The following is a 19,571-nucleotide window of genomic DNA, read 5'->3' as shown; positions in this document are numbered from 1 at the left end:
AGCATGCACATCAGCACTCATAAACCTTGTTGACAGGAATGAGCATCTTTTACACACATGGAAAATATCAGGTCAGGTACCTTTTTGTTTTCGTGTTCTTGTCGGGACCTCATCTTGCTTGTTTTCCTTTTTCCTTTTAGTTTTGTCATCATCATTCTTCTCTCTCTCTCTCGTCATTCATCTGTTTACCCAGAATACTCGGCTCGTGTCCAAAGTGTCATCCCCAGCATTACCTCTTCTCAGTCTGAGCACCGTCGTTCTCACTCCCTCTCGGGTTGGTTCTCCCATCCTGTCTGAAGGAACACTTAAAAAAAAAAAAAAAAGGAGAGGTCCTTTATTCAAGTGTTCCTTCAATCCAAGTTCAAGTCTGTATCTGCTTTGCCTTTGAGTGTGGTGGGCTTTGGTTTGCATTTAATGATTTCTCATTTCTTTCGTTTAATAATTGACTTCCCCGTCTGCAGCTGCTCATTTTGTCTTTTTGTTTCACTTCTTCTTTCTCCCTTTCATAAATAACACATTTTCCTCTTGTCATCATCGGGTGTGCAGAGCAGCATCATCATCATCAAACTAACCACTGATTCCTCTCTGCATACCTACTCACCCTTCATTCCTGTTTGTTGCAGTTTTCTACCTCAAGGTTAGGGAATTACCTCAACTGTGGCGTAGAAAAGAAATCCTCAATTGGATAATGTTAAAGTTTCACAAGAATGGGACAGGGGAAGCACAAAGGAGGCTCTGTCCCTTGCCAGGAGAGTGCATGTCACAAGATCCATTTTGCCAAACTCGGGGAACAATACCGAGGCCAGGATACACTGGCCTCATTCAAGGCTGCTTTTTTCACTCGCACTATTTTGAGGATTTACAAAGCCAGACAAAGGACACCAAATCTAGGAGAGAGACCACAGTCCTAGTTGGAAACATCACTAAAGCCGTATGTGTCCGCTGGGAGACAGAGACCACAATGCAGACAGGATTGTTCTGTTCAGGGCCTTAGGGTGTCGAGGGCCAGTCTGCCCTCTTTACCGCAGACAGCAATATCCTTTTTTAGTGATGCAACACAACGTCAAAGTTAAATGTTAGAGTAGTTCTTGGATTGTAGAGTTGGAATGAAGTTCTAATGAGGTCATATCTGCAGTCATCATCAGTAGTATTATTCAGTAGTAGTATTCATACAAATGTCATAGTGTTATAAAGAAACTATTAAATACAGTTGTCTTGTTGATCTGAACTGACCGCTACTCTTACCTTAGATAACCTCTCTCAGTTGCAGGTGGGCACATATGGAGACTGTTTGCCCTCCCTTTAAAAAAAGAAAAGATCACCCCAAGTTGATGTTTTTGGAATCAAACACCATGCGTATCCACATGATGACTGCATTTTAAATAGCTGAGAAACGGGAGAAGAGAGAAACAAAAATGTCAGTCCTCGAGTATCTTCAGCCATCCCAGCTGGAAACCATTAGCCGTAGCTGGGGCAACAGCGCAGTGTTTGACAGTACTCTACTGTAGAGCAGTGCATCGTGGGTACATCTGGTTCTCAGTTTCCAGGCTTTGGCGCAATGGTGGGTGTGTTTCTGTTTGGGGGTGTTGACTACATGCTTTTCAAAGCTGTCAGTTCCAAGATTTATTTAACCAACACTCTGCCAGCACCAAGCTATCTGAAGCTGGAGATAAATCAAGCATCCTCACAGTTGGCATGATTGGCACGCGTTTACCATTGATTCCTTTCTGTTATGTAAAAATAATAGATGAAGTATATTGATTTATTAACCATAACCTAATAATGGTAATACAAAACACATAGAAGGGTTGGAAGGTAACTTGAGGAAAGAAAAAAAATCCTTTTTTAACACCTTGGATGTTTTACTTATGTGGCAATGGCAGCTAACTTCATTCCTAACTATTTACCTGTTCAAATCTTCACAGCTGCTCTCACTAACTTTCCCCCACAGAGTTTCAGCCAGGATTTTGATTTTCAAAGTGAAGCTAAGTGAGAGGGATATTATATATATATATTTTCCCAGTTTCCATAACAGTCAGGCTTGTAGGGTGTGTCTACGTTGTTTTTTTCCATGTATGGAAAGGTCTGTCAGCATCAAACTGACTAAAGCCTCAGACAGACGTAACCCTCCGCGAGCTTATCCCTGCAATGTTACTGCTTTCATTCAGAACACAGCCGTTCCCTGAAATGTTACTGAGGTGGGACATTGGCGGTACAGATTACCCTGAATATCGATCCCTGCTCCCATTCACACATGACCCCATGCAGGATGTTCCTGAACATTGCAGGGATAGACTGCATGTGTGAAAGGGGCTTTAGAAAAACAATAGGGTAAGCTGCCTGGCCAGAAACAACACCACATCATTTATTATCCCTAATTTCCCCACTTGTTTCTTAAACCTGTTGTACTTCCCTTCTTTCTCTCACTAACCTTCATCTTGTTCCAAAGTGCAGCACAGCCCGTGATAGTCTTTCACATTGGTTTTGCTGCTTTGGCCAGCATTTCATGCTTTGCTACGTCGACACCCCCCCCAGTCAATGGCATCGCATATTAGCTTAAAACTCTCAAATCAATTCCTGTTTGTTTTATGCTGGTAGCTTTCTCTCTCTCTCTCTCTCTCTCTCTGGTTCTCTCAGTTCAAACCGGATTAACTGAAATGAGCTTACTGGCTGCTTTGAGGTTCAGCCAGCACTGGCCACATTGACGCTTTAGATAACCAACAGTTTACATCAGTGTATCAGAAAGTCTTGATCATTCGTGTGAGAGAACATTTTCCTACCGGCTTTCCCAAAGATAGTTACTTTTTATAGTTTCAACTTTAGGTAACATGTGTCCAAGGTCAAGTTTATATTTCCCTAAACTTTGAAACACTTACGATGGTTTGTCTGTTTTGTTTTGCTGGGGATATCATTCATTCATGCATTTGAGAATTTGTTTTGTTTAATTCTTGTGACTTAATGGGCTTCTGATCAGCAGCATCATTAACCTTGCGTGTGTGCATGTTTAATTCAAAAGTTTTAAGAACCACAGCCAAATCCTGCAAATCCTTCCGCAAAATGCGCACAATGGCTCGCGCAGTGAGCATTCACAATGGCTGACAACCATTAACCTCTGATGACGGTGATGGGATTGCTGGAGGAAAGCAGTGTAATGGAGTAGCAGTGAATCAGCCGCTGCTTCGTTTTGACGCTCACTGGCTTGTCATCTCAGGTGTCCAGGCCCGTGCAGTGTCCTTGGATGAGCCTGCAACTCTGCCCCGCCGTCGCATCACCAGTGACGGCCAATACCAGAACGGTCCTGATGACGGTCCCTCTCCTGACGTCCCAGTTCGCTCCCCCATCCGCTGTGTTTCTCCAGAGTTTGTCAACGCCATAGCGATGAACCCCGGGGGACGACCTAAGGAGGTAGAAAGCGTACATTTTTGGAACATGTTTTCCCACTTTTTTTTCTTTGCACATATGTTTTTTCATGTAATTGTTCTGCTCCGCAGAGACACATGCACAGCTACCGCGAGGCCTTCGAGGAGATGGACGGTGGCCCCATCAGTCCTACACCCACAGTTGGTGGTGAGGTGTTTTCCCAAACCCCTGCCTTCCCCATCTCGCCGCAAACCCCTTACTTCAACTTGTGTAAGTTCCCCCTCCGGCTGACAGAGGGCACTGTGGAGCTCAGGCATAGTTACTGTAGATATTCAGAATACAGCGATTCATATCAAATCTGATAACAAACTGTTGTATTTGACAAAGGTATTACTCTTATCTTGAGATCAGTCTCCTGCAGTATGGTAGGTCATCCATGAAAACAAATTTACAACCACATATTGAATCTTTTTTCTTTGTCAAAATTACTTGGCAAAAATGGTTAGTCTGCCTCTTGAAATACCATCAGAATACTTCTGGTGGTGAAAGTGATTTCAATTTTTTTTAATTTCTCTTTTGTAGTTTGTAAATGTATACATACATGTTTAAAGTACGAGACAACAGGTCATAGTACAGTAAACTTACATTCACTCTTATTTTAGTAGAGATGTTTTTAGCATTCATCAACTTGTGATACTAAAAAGTCTTGAGGCGTAAAAGTCTCCATCGTGTTTTGAGACTCTTGGCAGTCACGCAAGGTACTTTTATAATACTTATATATTTATATCTTCCTTTGTTATATTGTAATTAGTGACAAAATAGGCCCACTATTACCTCATCTCACCGTCAGATTGTAAGTGGGCTGCATTTCCAGTGTACGAGTGGGAAGTTGCAGCGTTCTGGCCTTGTGTTGGCTCATCAAAATGCCTGAGTGGCCACGTCTCGTGAAGACTGAATCCCTCTTTTCTCACAAGAATGTCTGCAGTCATCATTCAGTAGACACAGAATAAGAAGAGAAGAAAAAGGGAAAGAGAGACAGAAAAAAGCCAAGTCAGTCTGGTGTAACTGACATGTTCACATGTAATCTCCGTCTCTCTTTTTCTACCCAGCCTGTCTTTTTTAGTATAACTGCTTCACAAAGAGGAAATAAGTTGATCTTACAGGGAAAACATGTTTAAGTTATTCACTAAGTCTAGAAAACAGATAAGATATAGATAAACACACCAACAGACGTACACACACCCATTTCCCCATCCCGCCCTCACCTGGCCCCCTCTCTCAGGCTCACATACGCCCCACACTAAAACAAGAGTCATGTATTAGGTAACGCTTCGTTTGCCAACTCTACCAATTACATCATCCAGTCCTCTCGCCTATCTCCCCCAGGGCACGTCCATAAAAGTTAGTCATAAAAAACACTCCATATTTTCAACCCCCGCTCTGTGGCGTAACATCCCTCCATCAACAAAGTGGGAACATAGCGTACGCTGTGACACTGAGCAGTGACCTTTTCTGAGATAAACAGAGAATGTTGAATCTTTTTGGACAAATTAAGATCAAATTGTTGCATTAGATACGATCAGATCTTTTTCTCAACTGCGCACAAAATGTAGTTAACTGTCATCAGTTAACTGAGATGAGTTTAGCCGTTACTTGCAAAACTTGTTGAAGGCGCATGGTTAGCCAATTGATTAGTGCACGTGACACCAGATTTACTTCCAATTACACCGTCATTTTGAGTAGTGTGTCCTCAAATCACGTTCTCAAGTGTTCACTTCACCTGCCCCCCCACACACACCAACCACAATTAGATGCGGGGCATCTAGGTTGCAAGTACAAAGAATTGATTTGGATTCTTTGGTAAGTGGATGACGCACGTCTCTCTATCAGAGTTCCACTGTCCCACTACGTCAGCCAAATTGACCCCCCCCCCCCCCCCCCCATCCCCTAATCCCTGTCCCTGCTGCCTGCCCCGAGTGACCCTTTACCCATCACTTATCACAGTTCTGCACCGCTTTGGCATGAGAGCCACACGAGAGCAGCATCAGCAACAGAACGGACACATTGCTCAACGCGCCACACACAGCAGACATATCCAACATAAACAACCTGCAAGTCTTGCTGTTCAAATAGTTACATTTGGTGGAAAAGCAAGGAATAAGCTCCACTTTCATGAAGACACATAAGGCACAAAGACACACAGTCATCATACAGCAGCTGCTGCTCTCTGTGTCGCTGTGGTCACCTGTGTTTGGGTTCCTGTTGCTGCCTTGTCTCACCACAACCAGCACCCTGCCTGCCCTCCCCCAGCAGTCTCAATTACGCAGCCATTTATGTCTTGTCCTTTGCTAATTGTGCTAGAAGTATGTGTTTGTTTTTTTTATTTCCTTTCCCTGCACATGATTATTTGTGTTTACGCTGGAGGGGATTACAGGAGTAGCTGTAAAGAAAGACTAGAGGTGCGAGACAGATTCGTGAAATGGAAAGGAGTCACCTTGAATAAAACACATTCACAGTTAGGATGATTATGGTAATGTAGGTCTAAATATGACTACGGCGACACACTCTACTCCTCATCTTCCCCTCCAGTGTTAAATGTAGCAGAGACTGTGTCAAAGTTCCTGTTCTTTCATGGACAGCATTCACTTTGTGGCAAGATTTGATTCAAATGAATACAGGTTGTTAATATTAGCATTGCTAAGAAGATAAAGAATGTAAATTTAATTTAGCTCTTGGGGAACCAAGTATCCCTCATGAGTTCAGTTTGACCCGACTCCGCTTTGATGTCAACTGGTGTTTGGCACGCCCCTTATGAGTCAGGTGGTGTCGCTGCCAGTTTGCCACATTGTGATTGGTCACATGCATGTTTTGCCCCTCCATCAGAGCATGAGCATCCTGTGTGTGATGCGTATCTATGTGTTGTCTTGACAGTTGTTTACCTGTCTATTAGTATATGATTATTATTATTATTATTATCATATTGTTATGACATTTTAAATTTTTGTTTTTTTTACACAATGGCATCATTTTCTAATTTAGTCATTTTTCTCAAAAAGGGGAAACATCATTATTGGACTGTGTCAGCAGGTAGCAGCTGTGAAGATGTCCGTGATGTATGCTGTGTGTGTGTGCGATGCTGTGTGGTGATAAGTGTCCTATTCTCTTCAGGTCGGTCCCCTCCTGGTCTTGCCAAGACTCCACTGTCCGCCCTGGGTTTGAAGCCCCACAACCCAGCAGAGATCCTCCTCAATCAAACCGGCTCAGGTTGGTTGGACAATAACACTCACGTCATTAGAATCTCACTCTGGCGACTGAGACTAAATCCAAGTTGTAATTGTTTTCTGTTTGTTTACATCAGTAATGTTTGTAAAACGGATGTAAATCTCAAAAAACTCAAAATGGAATGATATGAAGGCTAAATGGGAACACAAGCTATTTAATATCACAAATTGAGTTCCTTTGACATTCCCTGTCAAACACACACTCCAGATTAAATGAGTATAAGCGTAGAACCCCCCCCCCCCCGAAAACATTCTTTCCAACTCCCATTGCTGTACTTCTGTTGCTTTACATTATTCTGTTTCTCTGGATTATCTCCAATGATGCTCCACAGATGATGAGAGCAGTGAGGGTGAGGAAGGTAAGAGTGCTGGCACAATGCCACAGATCATCATCGACATTCAAGGCTTTCATCTCATCCGCCCCATTTTTCTCCACCTATTGTTCAGTTGTAGTCCACCTACAAATCACGTGTGGCCAAACCATTTCTGTTTTCATTTCTTGTCCTGGAAAACTTTCTTGTTTTGCATTATATCACCTTCACTTTAATAGTGATTGTTGGCTTGGCTACATTTTTTTCAACAAATTATACTTTTGTATTAAACCCAGTTTTTAAGCAGGAATTGTCAAAACACAAGTACAATGCTACAAAGCTAAAGGGATTAACAAATACAGGCAGAAGAGCAGAAGTGAAGTGAATGTGTGGCTCATAGAGACACTTTCCCTCTCACATGCAGCACCAAGAAGCTATGTAGAGTCTGTGGCAAGGTCGGCAGTGGCCGGCGGAGAGCAGCCCGCGTCGCCTCGGAGCCTTAGCCCACCAGGAGAGACTACAGGCCAGCAGAGAAGTCCAAGTCCCTCCTCCCACACACTGAACCCACCTTTGTCCAGCAGCAGCCCCATCCAGAGCTCACAGGGGTGAGTCAAATACGTAATGCTCTTTCACCTTTTGGTCCAAGGCCAGATCTTGGACCAGAAATTAGTGAGCGTGTTAGAAAAAGATAAGATTTGTACATGTTTCATAGTTTTTCAAAATAAAGGGCTTCTTCTTTGCAACAACATACCCTGTCAATCACTCTTTTTACATTATCTGCTCAAATATTCAGATTTTCTACTTAGATAGGTACAAATTATCGAAGATAAATGCTTTTTGTCTGCAAAGTCATGCGTCCAAATAAACGGTTTGAATTTCTTCAAAAGGAAAACAGCCTGGTTAATATTTTTTTCCAATTCTCTTCCAGTGATCGCCCCTTAGCAGAGAGCAGCGTTAGCACTCCGTCCCAACCCACTACTGATTCGGGCTTCCGCTCCCAGGCTACAGAGAGCGCCTACCCCACTCCAACCCCCTCATATCAAGCCCTGAATACCCCCACTTCTTCCTACCTAGATTCCAGCTCTCCGACCTCTTCCTACCTTGGCACTGCTACCCCTACACTGTCCTACCTTGGCCCCAACACCATACTAGGGAGCTATGCGTCCTCAGGTCCCAGCCCAGCCACCTCAGAACCCTCCCACACAACGCTCATTCACGGAAGTCCCCATGCACAGCACCGGACCAACATCCTTGGCTCCACCCACAACCCCGTCCTCCAGCCGGGCTCAAGTGCTAATCAGGATGGTTTCATCATGGGCCAACAAACGTCACCAGCTAATGGCTTCGAGGTGGGTATGGTCGGTCTCACTGGCAGTCCCATCCTTGGTCGTCGCCTGTCTCACGGAGCTCAGAGCAGCCCAGTCCTCAGCAGACAGGCCTCTTTGGGACAGGGGTCTCAGCGAAGCCCGGTCCTCAGCAGACAGCCCTCCCTGGGCCAGGCCATGCAGAGCAGCCCCGTGCTCAGCCGACAGCCATCTGTCACACACCCCCAAGGAAGTCCAGTTTTGGGCAGGCACCCATCAGTATCGCAGGTATCCCAGAGAAGCCCCAGTTTGGACCGTCACCCCATGCACAGCGGTTACACCACCCCAGATGAGAGACACGGGAACCTGTCGCGACAGAGCAGCTCCTCGGGCTACCAGGGACCACCCACTCCCTCCTTCCCCATCTCGCCCGCAGGCTACCAGGATGGGGGGATGATGGGGATGGGCGTAGGGTTCCGGCAGGGTAGCCCAGCCCCTGGTTTCCAGCCCCAGCTTCCGGAGAAGAGGCGCATGTCGAGTGGCGATCGACCAAACGGAGCACTATCCTATGGCACGCTGAACGGGAAGATAATGTCGCCAATGAATGGAGGAAGCACACCTGGCTACTTCCACACCCTCTCTGACTTTTCAAGGTTCAATTTGCCCGGTAAGGACGCACATTATCTGGAGTGATATGAAAACAGATTTTGGAGTTCTTCTCTATTTGCTTCTTTCTCTGTAGTGGATTACAGCCCAGTGTGTTGGCACCCGCCTTTCTGCTTGTGTCCGTTCTAATAATGACGACCTCTAACATTGTGGCAAAAACAGACAGACAGCTAGAGCTTGGCACACTCGGCATAGTAACCAGATGTAAACTCCAATGTGCTCTGCCCATTCAACAGCTAAATATGTTGAGTGCATATTAGAGTTTTAGGGTGTGTATTGTCAACAAACCTATTGTAGTAGGCTACCTTGGCAAAGCTCAGCATATCTTGACTATGTAGCCTGATGCTGGCACTTCAAAGGTTCTGTGACATTCTTCTTCTCTGACATTCATTTTGTTTTCGTTGCAGATGGGAGTCCTGAGAGCAGGCTGAATGTCAAGTTTGTCCAAGACACGTCCAAGTTCTGGTACAAGCCAGACATTTCCAGGGAGCAAGGTGAGATGCCGAAAGACGTTTCCCTTAACTGACCTTTAGACAATTATTGGAACAATTCTTGTCCTTTAATTTGTAATTTGTTTAATCAAATATACGTCCAAGTGGGTTTTGGTAATTTTGAAGCTTTTCGTTTTTTCTTCCTGGTGCCAGCTGCCTGCTGGGGATTGGCCGGTTCAGTGGTGGCAACATGTTTAGACTTTTATATTGAGGAATATTCCACCAGAAACCTGTTTTGAATATCGTTAAATTTCACACAAACAACATAATCACTTTTGATAAATGCATGTACACACATACACAATAATGAATATGCATGGGGACAAAAATACACACATACCAGTAAGTACACATCTCTGTACTTAAGTGTTTGGTTGTGAGGTCAGTGGCTATTGGCTGCCCCATCTGCATTTGTTCATGGCCCGTATTGGATTATATCATGTTAAATACAAGCACATGCTCAACTGCAATGACATCACACACACACACACACAGAGTTTATACTTAGTGCCATGCACTCCCGGAAGAAAAGCCGCACCATATGTAGAGAATTAGGGAACATCTGCATGTGTTGCTCATCTCATCCATCTTCCTTCCTTAAACTATCACATGTGCAGGCTGAGGCATTGAACTAAATAGTGAAGTAATGGATATAAAGGTCTGCTCCTTGAACAATGGAGTGTTTAAAACAAAATGTCATGTTAAAAGTTGTAGTTTTAATAAAATACAGACTGACAGCAAATCTTTAAACAAAGGGTTCGGACTTGACTTTGGTCGTTCTTTTAACGTTTTGTTCTTTCTTCTACCTGGAGCATAAAAGGCTTGCACTCCCTAACACATTAGTGTTGCATGTATATTATTAAGTTTTAACTCTGACCTGCCTAGGGCCTGCAGATGTAATTTAGCTCTAAGCTAACTCTCACACAATACATATACAATACATCAAAACGTCCAACAGCCCCACTAGTGGCTAATCAGACTGTACATTTACATTCAGTTGTGCTATATGTCAGCATGCTAAGATGCTACCATTAACAATGTTTACCATGTTCACCATCTTAGTTTTGCGTGTTAGCATAGTAACATTTTATAATTAGCAATAAATACAGCTGGGGCTGATGGGAATGTTTTTAGTTTTGCAGATGTTTGGTATTACACAAATAAAACTTTTGATGTAATGATTGTGCTGTTAAGTTAAGGGAATACCAAATGCCAACCTCATGGTGGCACTTGTGCAAAATAACGCGGATAACGTGAGGATTCATCGCCCATGGACCATGAATATCTGTACAAAATGTCAGTCCATGTGATAGAAGTTGAGATGTTTCAGCCTGAATCAAAGTCAAAGGCTCGGCCAGTTGATCTTGTACAGTATCCCCCAAGTGGCCCAGTGTATCACAGCCCTCACAATTAATGTTCTGATAGTGTGAAACAACTGAATGTCCACTGTGTTGCAGCTATTAGCCTGCTGAGAGAGAGGGAGCCTGGAGCCTTTGTTATCCGGGACAGCCACTCGTTCAGGGGGGCTTACGGCTTGGCTATGAAGGTGGCCTCTCCTCCACCCTCAGTGCATCAGAACAAGAAAGGTATGGGGGCAGGATGGTGGTTTACAAGCATGGCTATTTCAAAGCAGTTACTAATGCAACAAGTATTTCACTTTGGCTCCTCCGGTGTTACTGTGTCGCTCTTCTTTCTCCCTGTTTTGGTCTTTGGTCAGGGTGGAGACAGAACTGAAGTTAATATCTTAATACCAAAGATATGAGGTGATGTCTCCATGTTAATCAGCTGTGTATTACCTAGACTCACTCACCCCCTCTCCCTCTTTGTTTTTTGTTGCAGGTGACATCACCAACGAGCTGGTGAGGCACTTCCTGATTGAGAGCAGCCCTAAAGGAGTGAAGCTGAAGGGTTGTCCAAACGAGCCCTACTTTGGTGAGTGGGATCCTGCAGCCGTCCCCCCCTCCCTGAAATACACTCTCATAAGAGTTTGGAGGAAAAGTCAAACACGAGAGTTCCTTTATGCCTGTGTGTCTGTCACAGATCTGCACCCCTTTCCAACTTCTATAACGTGTAATCCTACTGTAATTATAGTATAGACTGAAGTGATCTAACTCATGTTCTCCCTACTAATTACACTGCGAGGCTGTATGACGTGTGTGGGCGGCTGTTTTTTGTGTGCATGTATTGAGAGAGACAGAGCTCCTCTGCCAAATCCAAAAAAAAGGGGGCAAGCTGACTTCTGTAAACTTTTCTTCCTCTCCTTGTTCATCATCCTCTCCTGTCTTCAACCCATAACTCAACTCATCACTCTTTTCCTTGTGTGCAGTTGCTGATTGTATTTGTTTTATTTTACAACTACTAACACCACAATAATGATGCCGTGTGTTTTTTATTTTTCTTACCATTGAACCAAATCCGTCCAACCTAAAAAGATGAATTATGGGGACCGAAATAGACCCAGAGGTGTCCGTTTTTGTTTGTCACAATTAATTTAAATAAAAGGGGAAGTGCACTGTTTGCCAAAGTCTTGGGGAGGACTACTGCATGTGTGAAAAAAAAGTTGTCTGAAAATATTGTGGAGTTAGAAAGACCTCTGTAGCCCGCTCCTCATCCCTGCTTGAGGCTAGCAGCCCGAGGCTACATTAGCCCCTACTAGCGTAACGCACCTGACTCTCTGACCGAACTGTCGGTGGTCGAGTTGTATTGTGGGTAATGTAGGCTCCAGGTTTTGACAAGGAAGAAGAATGTGGGGAATAAAAAAGACAATATCTCTGACAAAAACAAAATGTAGTGCATTGTGTTCATTGTGTAACACTGATACATCATAACCAGTAAAACACAGTGGGTTACTTTGTACAACACACCACTGTTATCACAGGAGTAGCAACAATCTAAAGCAATACTGGAAAGGCGTTTTGTTGAAAGGTGCTAGGAGCTACTGCAAGCCCAGCAGATACAAGGACACCAGCAGTGTGCTGACTCCAAAGACGAGAATGAAATGTTTGAGGAGACCAAATGCTCGTTTCTGACTGTGTCCCGTGTCTGTTTGACAGGCTGCCTGTCTGCCTTGGTCTACCAACATGCCATCACACCGCTGGCCCTGCCCTGCAAACTACTTATCCCTACAACAGGTCTGTGGATCCAAATGTGTGTTCAGCAACGTCTATGCATTTCAAAGTGTTTCATACATTTTGTTAACAGACTTACTACAGATTAAAGCTTTATTCACACTGAAATAGTTGAAATGTCCGAACATAAGGACTTGTACGGTGTGAGTGTGCAAGAAGGGAAGTATCAAATGTTTATATCAAGGAACAGAGAATTAACTGTCATCATTTTATTTTTTATTTTAGGAGTTATATAGCAGAAGGGATTTTAGGGTTTCATGTTCTGAATGCATACATGTGACCCGCCTGCCCCACATTTTAAATGAATTCTGCTCGGGCATTTCTATCTTTGAATATTTTAGTTGCTAGTTGTGATTTAAAAGGTTTCTTTAGTGCAGGGAGACATACAGTATATAAGTGGTGAGACTAGAACCTATAATTAACATAGTAATCGGCATATGCTGAGTTTTAGTGAAAGAAATGATGGAGACAAAGTCTCCCCTGTAGCCCCGCGGTGCAGCTCAATAAAAACTAAACTTGGTAACTTCCCCTCTCTTGTTTTATGTAGATCTCATCGAGGAGGCGCCAGAAGTCGCGACAACAAATCCACTGGTTGAAAGGCTGAAACAAGGAGCAGGTAAAACATCAACTCACTGTCACTGTTAGAAGCAGTCCTATGGCAGGTCTGAGACGCAGATGCAGCCAATACAGCTTTGAGATTCCTGGACATGACAACATTATTAATGTGTCCTGAATTGTCCCATTCATATTCTGACGACATGACATCCTTGTTATCCCAGTGCAGAGGGCCCCTGCTGATTCCCATGGTAAACCCTGTGCACTTTTACATAGAAACCTACATCTGGAATGTGCATCCTGTATGTCTGTTGTTTGACTGCGTCTGTTGTAACCTGCAACATTGAAGACAAATGGTGAATGGTCCCGTGCAACAGAGCTCCTTGAATGTTTCTACATTTTGTCTGTTAACATTAGTGTCCAGCTTCTCGTCCATAACGGGCAGAATGTTTTATGTGGAATGATTTGGATGGATTCGTTTCTAAAACTGTTTGACCCCAGAAAGCATGCTCTCTAATGCGAAGACATGAATATTTTCTGCATGAACAGGTTTTAAAACAGGCATCAATAACATTTTGAACAGGAATCATTTTGGAATAAACAACAATTTGTTTTTGTCTCCGAAGAATGACGGCTCCATTTGCCCGTTTGAAACATCCACCTCTGTAGCATCATTTGTTTTTGTTATCTGACTGGGACATCTGCTCTCTTCCCAGCATGCAACGTGCTCTACATCAACTCAGTGGAGATGGAGTCACTGACAGGCCCTCAGGCTGTTGCCAAGGCCATATCTGAGACACTGGCTGCCGCTTCTCCGCCTGCTGCCACCGTTGTGCACTTCAAGGTGTCTTCACAAGGCATCACGCTGACCGACAACCAGAGGAAGTAAGTCTGGATACCGCCTGTCCAGTGTTTAACTTGAAATGTGGGAAACGTGACTCACAAGATGAACATCGCATGACATCAGGAGATTTTGCTGCAGACAGCGTTTGACGCCTGAACACGTTTTGTTTTTCAAGGGCAAGTGTCAGCATGAGCCTCTGCACGCAATTAGACGCAATAAATAAGTCCTTACGTAGGATTAAAGGATCAGGGTCTCCATTATTTACTGCAGTATTTCAACCAAGAACCCAAAACACAAACTAAACCACACTTAGAAAACCTCAGCACTGCAAGTAAAGCCCGACAGATACATCGACATGGTCGATATTATTGGCCAAGTTAAGCTGATCACACATGTACTGGTATCTGCGTAAAGCAATGAACTACAAATTGTTGTTTATAAATGCCAAAGATATGTAAATTGTCCTGGTCAGCACATATGTTGATCTTTTAAAAGCTAATTTAAGGGGTCTGTAAAAAAACAAATACTGGTCAATTTGTCATTACAGATTTTTAAACCCTTTAAAGTATTGCTAGTATCCAGTATTGCAGGGTTTATAATACAGAGCACCTCTGCTAACGTCATGAGAAACGATTCCATTGTCATGAAGTATTTATAACATTAGGCCTATTAAACTTAACAGAGAAAACGAGCAGAGGTGCTACATCGCGCAGCAAAGGCCGCATATTTAATGAGTGAGGCAGGTGTTTAAACTTGGAAAAGTGGGAACAAAAAAACAGCTCCGTCACAATCAGGTGCTGATGTGTGAGGAAAAACACTGCACAGCCGGTCAGACAGCATGCTGAAGTCAGTTTGATAATCACCAGTTGGATTATGTATTGAGGTGAAGTTAGGTTTCACCAGGTATTGGTCGTGCTCTAATTATGAGCACTACGAAATGGTACGCTACCTCCACATCAAACTCATCCTGATGCACTGTAAAGCTCCACCATGTCGTTCATGTGTTTTGGTGTTTCTGTAATCATCATCATTTTGCTGCTCTTCTAGGCTTTTCTTCCGACGCCACTATCCCAGCAGCGCTGTCACGTTCTGCGATACTGACCCTCAGGACAGGAAGTGAGTACAGAGGCATGGGAATGATTACTGAAAATACCACAAGTGGTTTGTTTTAGGCTCCTCGGATGCAAAGTCAGTGATGAGTTCCAAACTGTTATCCTTGATAGCTCTTTGTCCACTGTTTTTATTATTGTTACTACCTGCGTTACACTCCTGAATGTTAACTCATACCTGCTTCAAATCTTTCCAGGTGGAACAAGCCTGAGGGAGGCACAGCCAAGTGAGTAAACTACTGCTGGTGCTGAATTTGATCTGGCATTTCTACAGAACGGGGGGGGGGGGGGGGGGGGGGTCTAATTACATTTGTCCTTATTAACTAAGGGACCGCACCAAGTTTTTTCACAAATGGAAGAAAAGAAAAGGAGCACTGCTGAAAATTGCTTGTTTAGGTTCATGTAATATGAATAACTGCTGCACCCGATTTATCACCGCAGACTGACCACTGCAGCCGAGGAAACTTCTGGAGCTTAATGATTTAAGCAGCCAGTAATAATTATTAAGTAGGCACTTGAGTTGTGTAACTTTTTTTTATCTGAATACACCTTCAGGCTTTTCATCTAGTATTTCCACACGTATAACCTTCATCTTGCTAGACGAATACACAGTTCCAGAAGTCTCCTCTCTCCAACCAGTATGTCAAGTTAAGCAGCAGTTTCTTTTTCGGCACGCGTCAAAACTGCAAACCAGATTAACTGCAGCTGGACTAATGCACTTCTGTAGTCTTGGGTAATACTCCAAATTTTGCATCCCCCCAAAAATGTATCACGTCAGACCAGGTGTCTTATTTCAAATATTTCAAATTCTAGTTCATGTAAAAAGTGGCAAACAAACAGATTTGTTTTGGTCAATACCTTTTACATCAGACCCATTTTTACTTTAAACGCGTTGTCTTTCCAGGCTGTTTGGGTTTGTGGCGCGTAAGCAGGGAAGCACAACCGACAACGTCAGCCACCTTTTTGCTGAGATGGACCCCGACCAGCCCGCCAGCGCCATCGTCAACTTCGTGTTGAAGATGATCGCCTCGCAGAAACGATGAGAGCTGACCGCGAACCCTGGCGCCTTTTCTTTTTTTTGTTTTTTTTATGCCTTTGGTTATTTCCTTTCCTTTTAAACACAGTTAAAGACACTTACTTTCTGTTTTGGACAATTTAGCATTTTTGGTTTTACACGTCACCTTATTTTTTCCTGCTCTTTTACATTTACTTGAGTGTCTGTGTGTGTGCGTGTGTGTGTGTGTGTGTGCGTGTGTGTGTGTGTGTGTGTGTGTGTGTGTGTGTGTGTGTGTGCGTGCGGCTTGCGTGCATGTGCTTTTCTTCTTGGACGGACTCCAGAATGGACCAGAGGAAGTGCAGGATGGGCATGGCTGTGGTTGACAATGGGGGGCGGGAGGCGATTGTGATCTCCCTGGCAGGGTAACGCGTGAACAGGAAGAGGGAATGACATTGTGTGTGCAAATGTTATTGTTTTTTTTAAGCAATTGTTTGATTTTTATTTTTTTAAAGAAGAAGTCAAGTTGTGCGATGTAAAGGCGGATTGTAAATCTATCAGGCTTTTGACTGGTCAACCAAAGATTAAAAAAAAAAGTAGTCAGGGCGTGTACAGTGTGCCACTGTCGGAGGGTCAGAAGTATTCTTTTGTAAAACAATTATGGCTGCTTAATCAAAAATACTGAACTGTTTCTCTCTGTATGTACTGATACTGTAGGTCAATTCTGCGTCGTCACCATGTTGCGAACGACGTTTTTCGGACGTGTTTGCAGCTGGTGAGGTCTGTGTAAATATTCTAGATTGCTTTATGAGTAGGACTGTTCTAGATGACATTTGGTGCCTGACTTTCTTTTGTAATGCAGAGCTTTTTAAGAAAAAAAAACATAAAACATCTTCCTGGCTGTCTTAAATATGCAAATAGCCAAACCTGGAATTCCGCAGGTCCTCCTCTGTTCGATGTAGTAGTGCCGCTGAAGATGCAACAGGCGTTGTTCCTCTGAAGTGCAGCTAGAGTCCGACGATATCAGCTACAACTATTTCTTGTCCTCTTCATACGTTTGTGAGCGCAGAAAAGCATCAGTGAGAAGGACACCGAATCCACACAAAGCGTCTCGATTGTTTTGGTCAGGATTCGCTTCCTGTCTGCCAACAGTCTCTTCACAGAACAGCGTCGTCCTCCTAAACTGCTCTTCAGTTGCGTTCAAAGTTTCCGTCGATAGAAAGAAGCTCTTTTTGCGTCAGCCGGCCAAAACTGTTAACACTCACACCCTACCCGAAAGTAAGCTATACATATAAATATACATATATAGATATATATTAAAAAAACACTTCCAAACAGTGACTTAAGATATTTATTTTTTTGCTTTGTTGCTCGTGTTATCGTGTATACATGTATTGTAAAGTATACATCAAGATTACTGAAAGTGAGAAGAAAAGATTGCTTTTTATTTTGGCTAAAGTGCATTGACGTATATAAAGGTGTAAAGTGTGCGCATTTAAAAGTGTATCACTGTTGTTTTTGAATGTTTTTTTTTTGTTTCACAGCATTACTTCCTTTTGTTAACGTTCTTGTTTTCTTGGGGAGGCTTTGTTTTTTTTTGTTTTTTGTTTTTTTTTAAGAGAGGGGAAATATTTTGTATGAAAGATTGTTGTTACTAAAGTCCAAAATCTGAGTTCTCCTAAAGCGATGCCAACACAATTGTTTTATTAACTTAAACCTGCCTAGAAAATACATTGTCCAAGTTTAGCACTTAAATGTTGAAGTATTATCGGTGCGTTTCTACAGACGAGCTGGAAATGGACAAGACCCCGTGGCGTCGTTGCATGTGTGGAGGCAGAATGGGTCTGGAGCTTGTTCATGTGCAGTTCAGCCAGTAGCTGCTGCCCTCATGTGGTGTCGAGAGATCATTACAAAGGAACCACTTTTGTTCTACTACAGTGTTTTAGCTGTGATTGTGGCACGTCAAAGGGTAAATGTTTGAGTGGAGTGATCACAGAAAAATCAACCTTAATTTTAATTCAAATGCTAATTTTCTTAGCAAATTTCACTGAGTCCCATTCAAGGACGGAGTAGTAGAGATTAAGACTCCCTCCTTTTATGCCGCATGATGTAAACTAATTAAATAAGGGTTAGTCTGGGGGCCTACACTGACTCCAATGTACTTCTTCAAAAATAGAAAATACAGCACTTACAGGGCTTTTATATCTGGAAATGTCTAGAATGTTCCATTATTTATTAGCAAGAGCCTGCATGCTCCAGTCAAGTTGTTACCTTAACGCTGCTGACTGTAATCTGTACACAGTATCCTCAAGTCTTACTCAACCCAGCCCTTCCCTGAACGATGTCCTTAGGTAGTTAGCATCAGGTTTAGATTTTCACGTGACGACCGCGTCTTGACTCGGCTGATGAGACGGAAGAATCTCTATTTTTTTTTTTTTTTTTGCCATCAAAATGCTTGTTGAGAAAAGAGGACGTCCTCTACTTCAAACCTGAATGTTGTCCATTTGTTTGCCAGGACGGGAACTCCAGTGGCGTCACAGATCTGACAGATCAGTCTGGACTGTAGAATGTGTGTGAATGAGCTACTATGCCTGTATAGAGCTTTGTCATGTTTGGTTTGCTATACTGTATGGCTTTTACTATTTCTGATGGAAAAAAAACACATTAAAAAGCAGTACAAATCAAAGTGCATACAACCTAGTATTTACTTTTGTTAAACATGCAGAGCGGCTTTGTTGTAGCGCTCTGTGGGGAACTAGAGGGTTGATGTTAGTTTGCTTTGTGTATTAGAGTCCTCCTGATCTTTAGTCAGGTTTTTACAAAAGTAATATTTTTGATGGTAAATGTTGTATATAAAATAATCTATTCAAGCTCTCAAGTGCAGCAGTGGACTAATAACCTGGATATATCATTCACATCAGTTTTGATAGGACTTATGGCACAGAGGTCTCCAGCTCTCTGTGGAATATACAGCTCGGCCTTCATCTTACATAACTACTGGAAGTTGATCCCTTCCTAACACAGACTGGTAATGTGTGAATGCCAAAGACTAAATAAGTTTCTGCCTTTCTGGCGAGATCCTCCTGAGGCCTTGTGAATTATGAGATCTCTCAGAAGAAGGCGGAAGTAGTGTGAAGTTGTTGTAGTGTTGCAAAACAATCTTTCCAACCTCAACCAATTACAAAACCACCATGAGTTAGCCGTTTTAGCTGCCTAAATGACACCAAACCTTAACCATAGCGATGGAAGATCAGGGAACAGTCATATGAATCATTTTTATTATGTTATGGTTATAATGTTATGTGTTTTGGAAGGTGATGACAAACAACCTATTTTTTCCTCTAGTTTGGAGGGCTTGACCTAACTGCAGTGTTGATTAAACCAACCCTGTGGTGTGTGAGTCAGTCTCACTTCATCTTTGGCACAAACAAGCTATTTAGGTGAAATGTGAAATGCATTTTAAGGCCACTTGAGAACTTTGTGACTGCATTCATTTGACTTTTTAATAGATTTAGTTTCCATAAAGAA

General features: G+C 43.0%; 1 protein-coding gene across 1 annotated transcript in view; it reads left to right on the top strand.

Moving 5' to 3' along the window:
* The window catches only part of tns1b (tensin 1b), a 150,175-nt gene extending 131,446 nt beyond the window's left edge, over positions 1-18,729 (top strand). The window contains exons 19-35 of the mRNA XM_070914050.1: positions 194-274; positions 3,212-3,405; positions 3,492-3,630; positions 6,529-6,624; positions 6,974-7,000; positions 7,377-7,557; positions 7,881-8,923; positions 9,330-9,416; positions 10,871-10,999; positions 11,253-11,345; positions 12,467-12,544; positions 13,089-13,157; positions 13,321-13,347; positions 13,813-13,981; positions 14,988-15,056; positions 15,247-15,276; positions 15,954-18,729. Coding sequence (XP_070770151.1) covers positions 194-274; positions 3,212-3,405; positions 3,492-3,630; positions 6,529-6,624; positions 6,974-7,000; positions 7,377-7,557; positions 7,881-8,923; positions 9,330-9,416; positions 10,871-10,999; positions 11,253-11,345; positions 12,467-12,544; positions 13,089-13,157; positions 13,321-13,347; positions 13,813-13,981; positions 14,988-15,056; positions 15,247-15,276; positions 15,954-16,092 — 2,651 coding nt within the window. The 3' untranslated portion in view covers positions 16,093-18,729. The remainder of the gene's footprint in view (positions 1-193; positions 275-3,211; positions 3,406-3,491; positions 3,631-6,528; positions 6,625-6,973; positions 7,001-7,376; positions 7,558-7,880; positions 8,924-9,329; positions 9,417-10,870; positions 11,000-11,252; positions 11,346-12,466; positions 12,545-13,088; positions 13,158-13,320; positions 13,348-13,812; positions 13,982-14,987; positions 15,057-15,246; positions 15,277-15,953) is intronic.
* The last annotated feature ends 842 nt before the right edge of the window (positions 18,730-19,571 follow it).

The sequence above is a fragment of the Enoplosus armatus genome, chromosome 11 (genome assembly GCF_043641665.1).
Source record: "Enoplosus armatus isolate fEnoArm2 chromosome 11, fEnoArm2.hap1, whole genome shotgun sequence".
Lineage (NCBI taxonomy): Eukaryota > Metazoa > Chordata > Actinopteri > Centrarchiformes > Enoplosidae > Enoplosus > Enoplosus armatus.
Note: the sequence above shows the minus strand (reverse complement) of the source record. Positions and strands in the feature narration are given on the sequence as shown.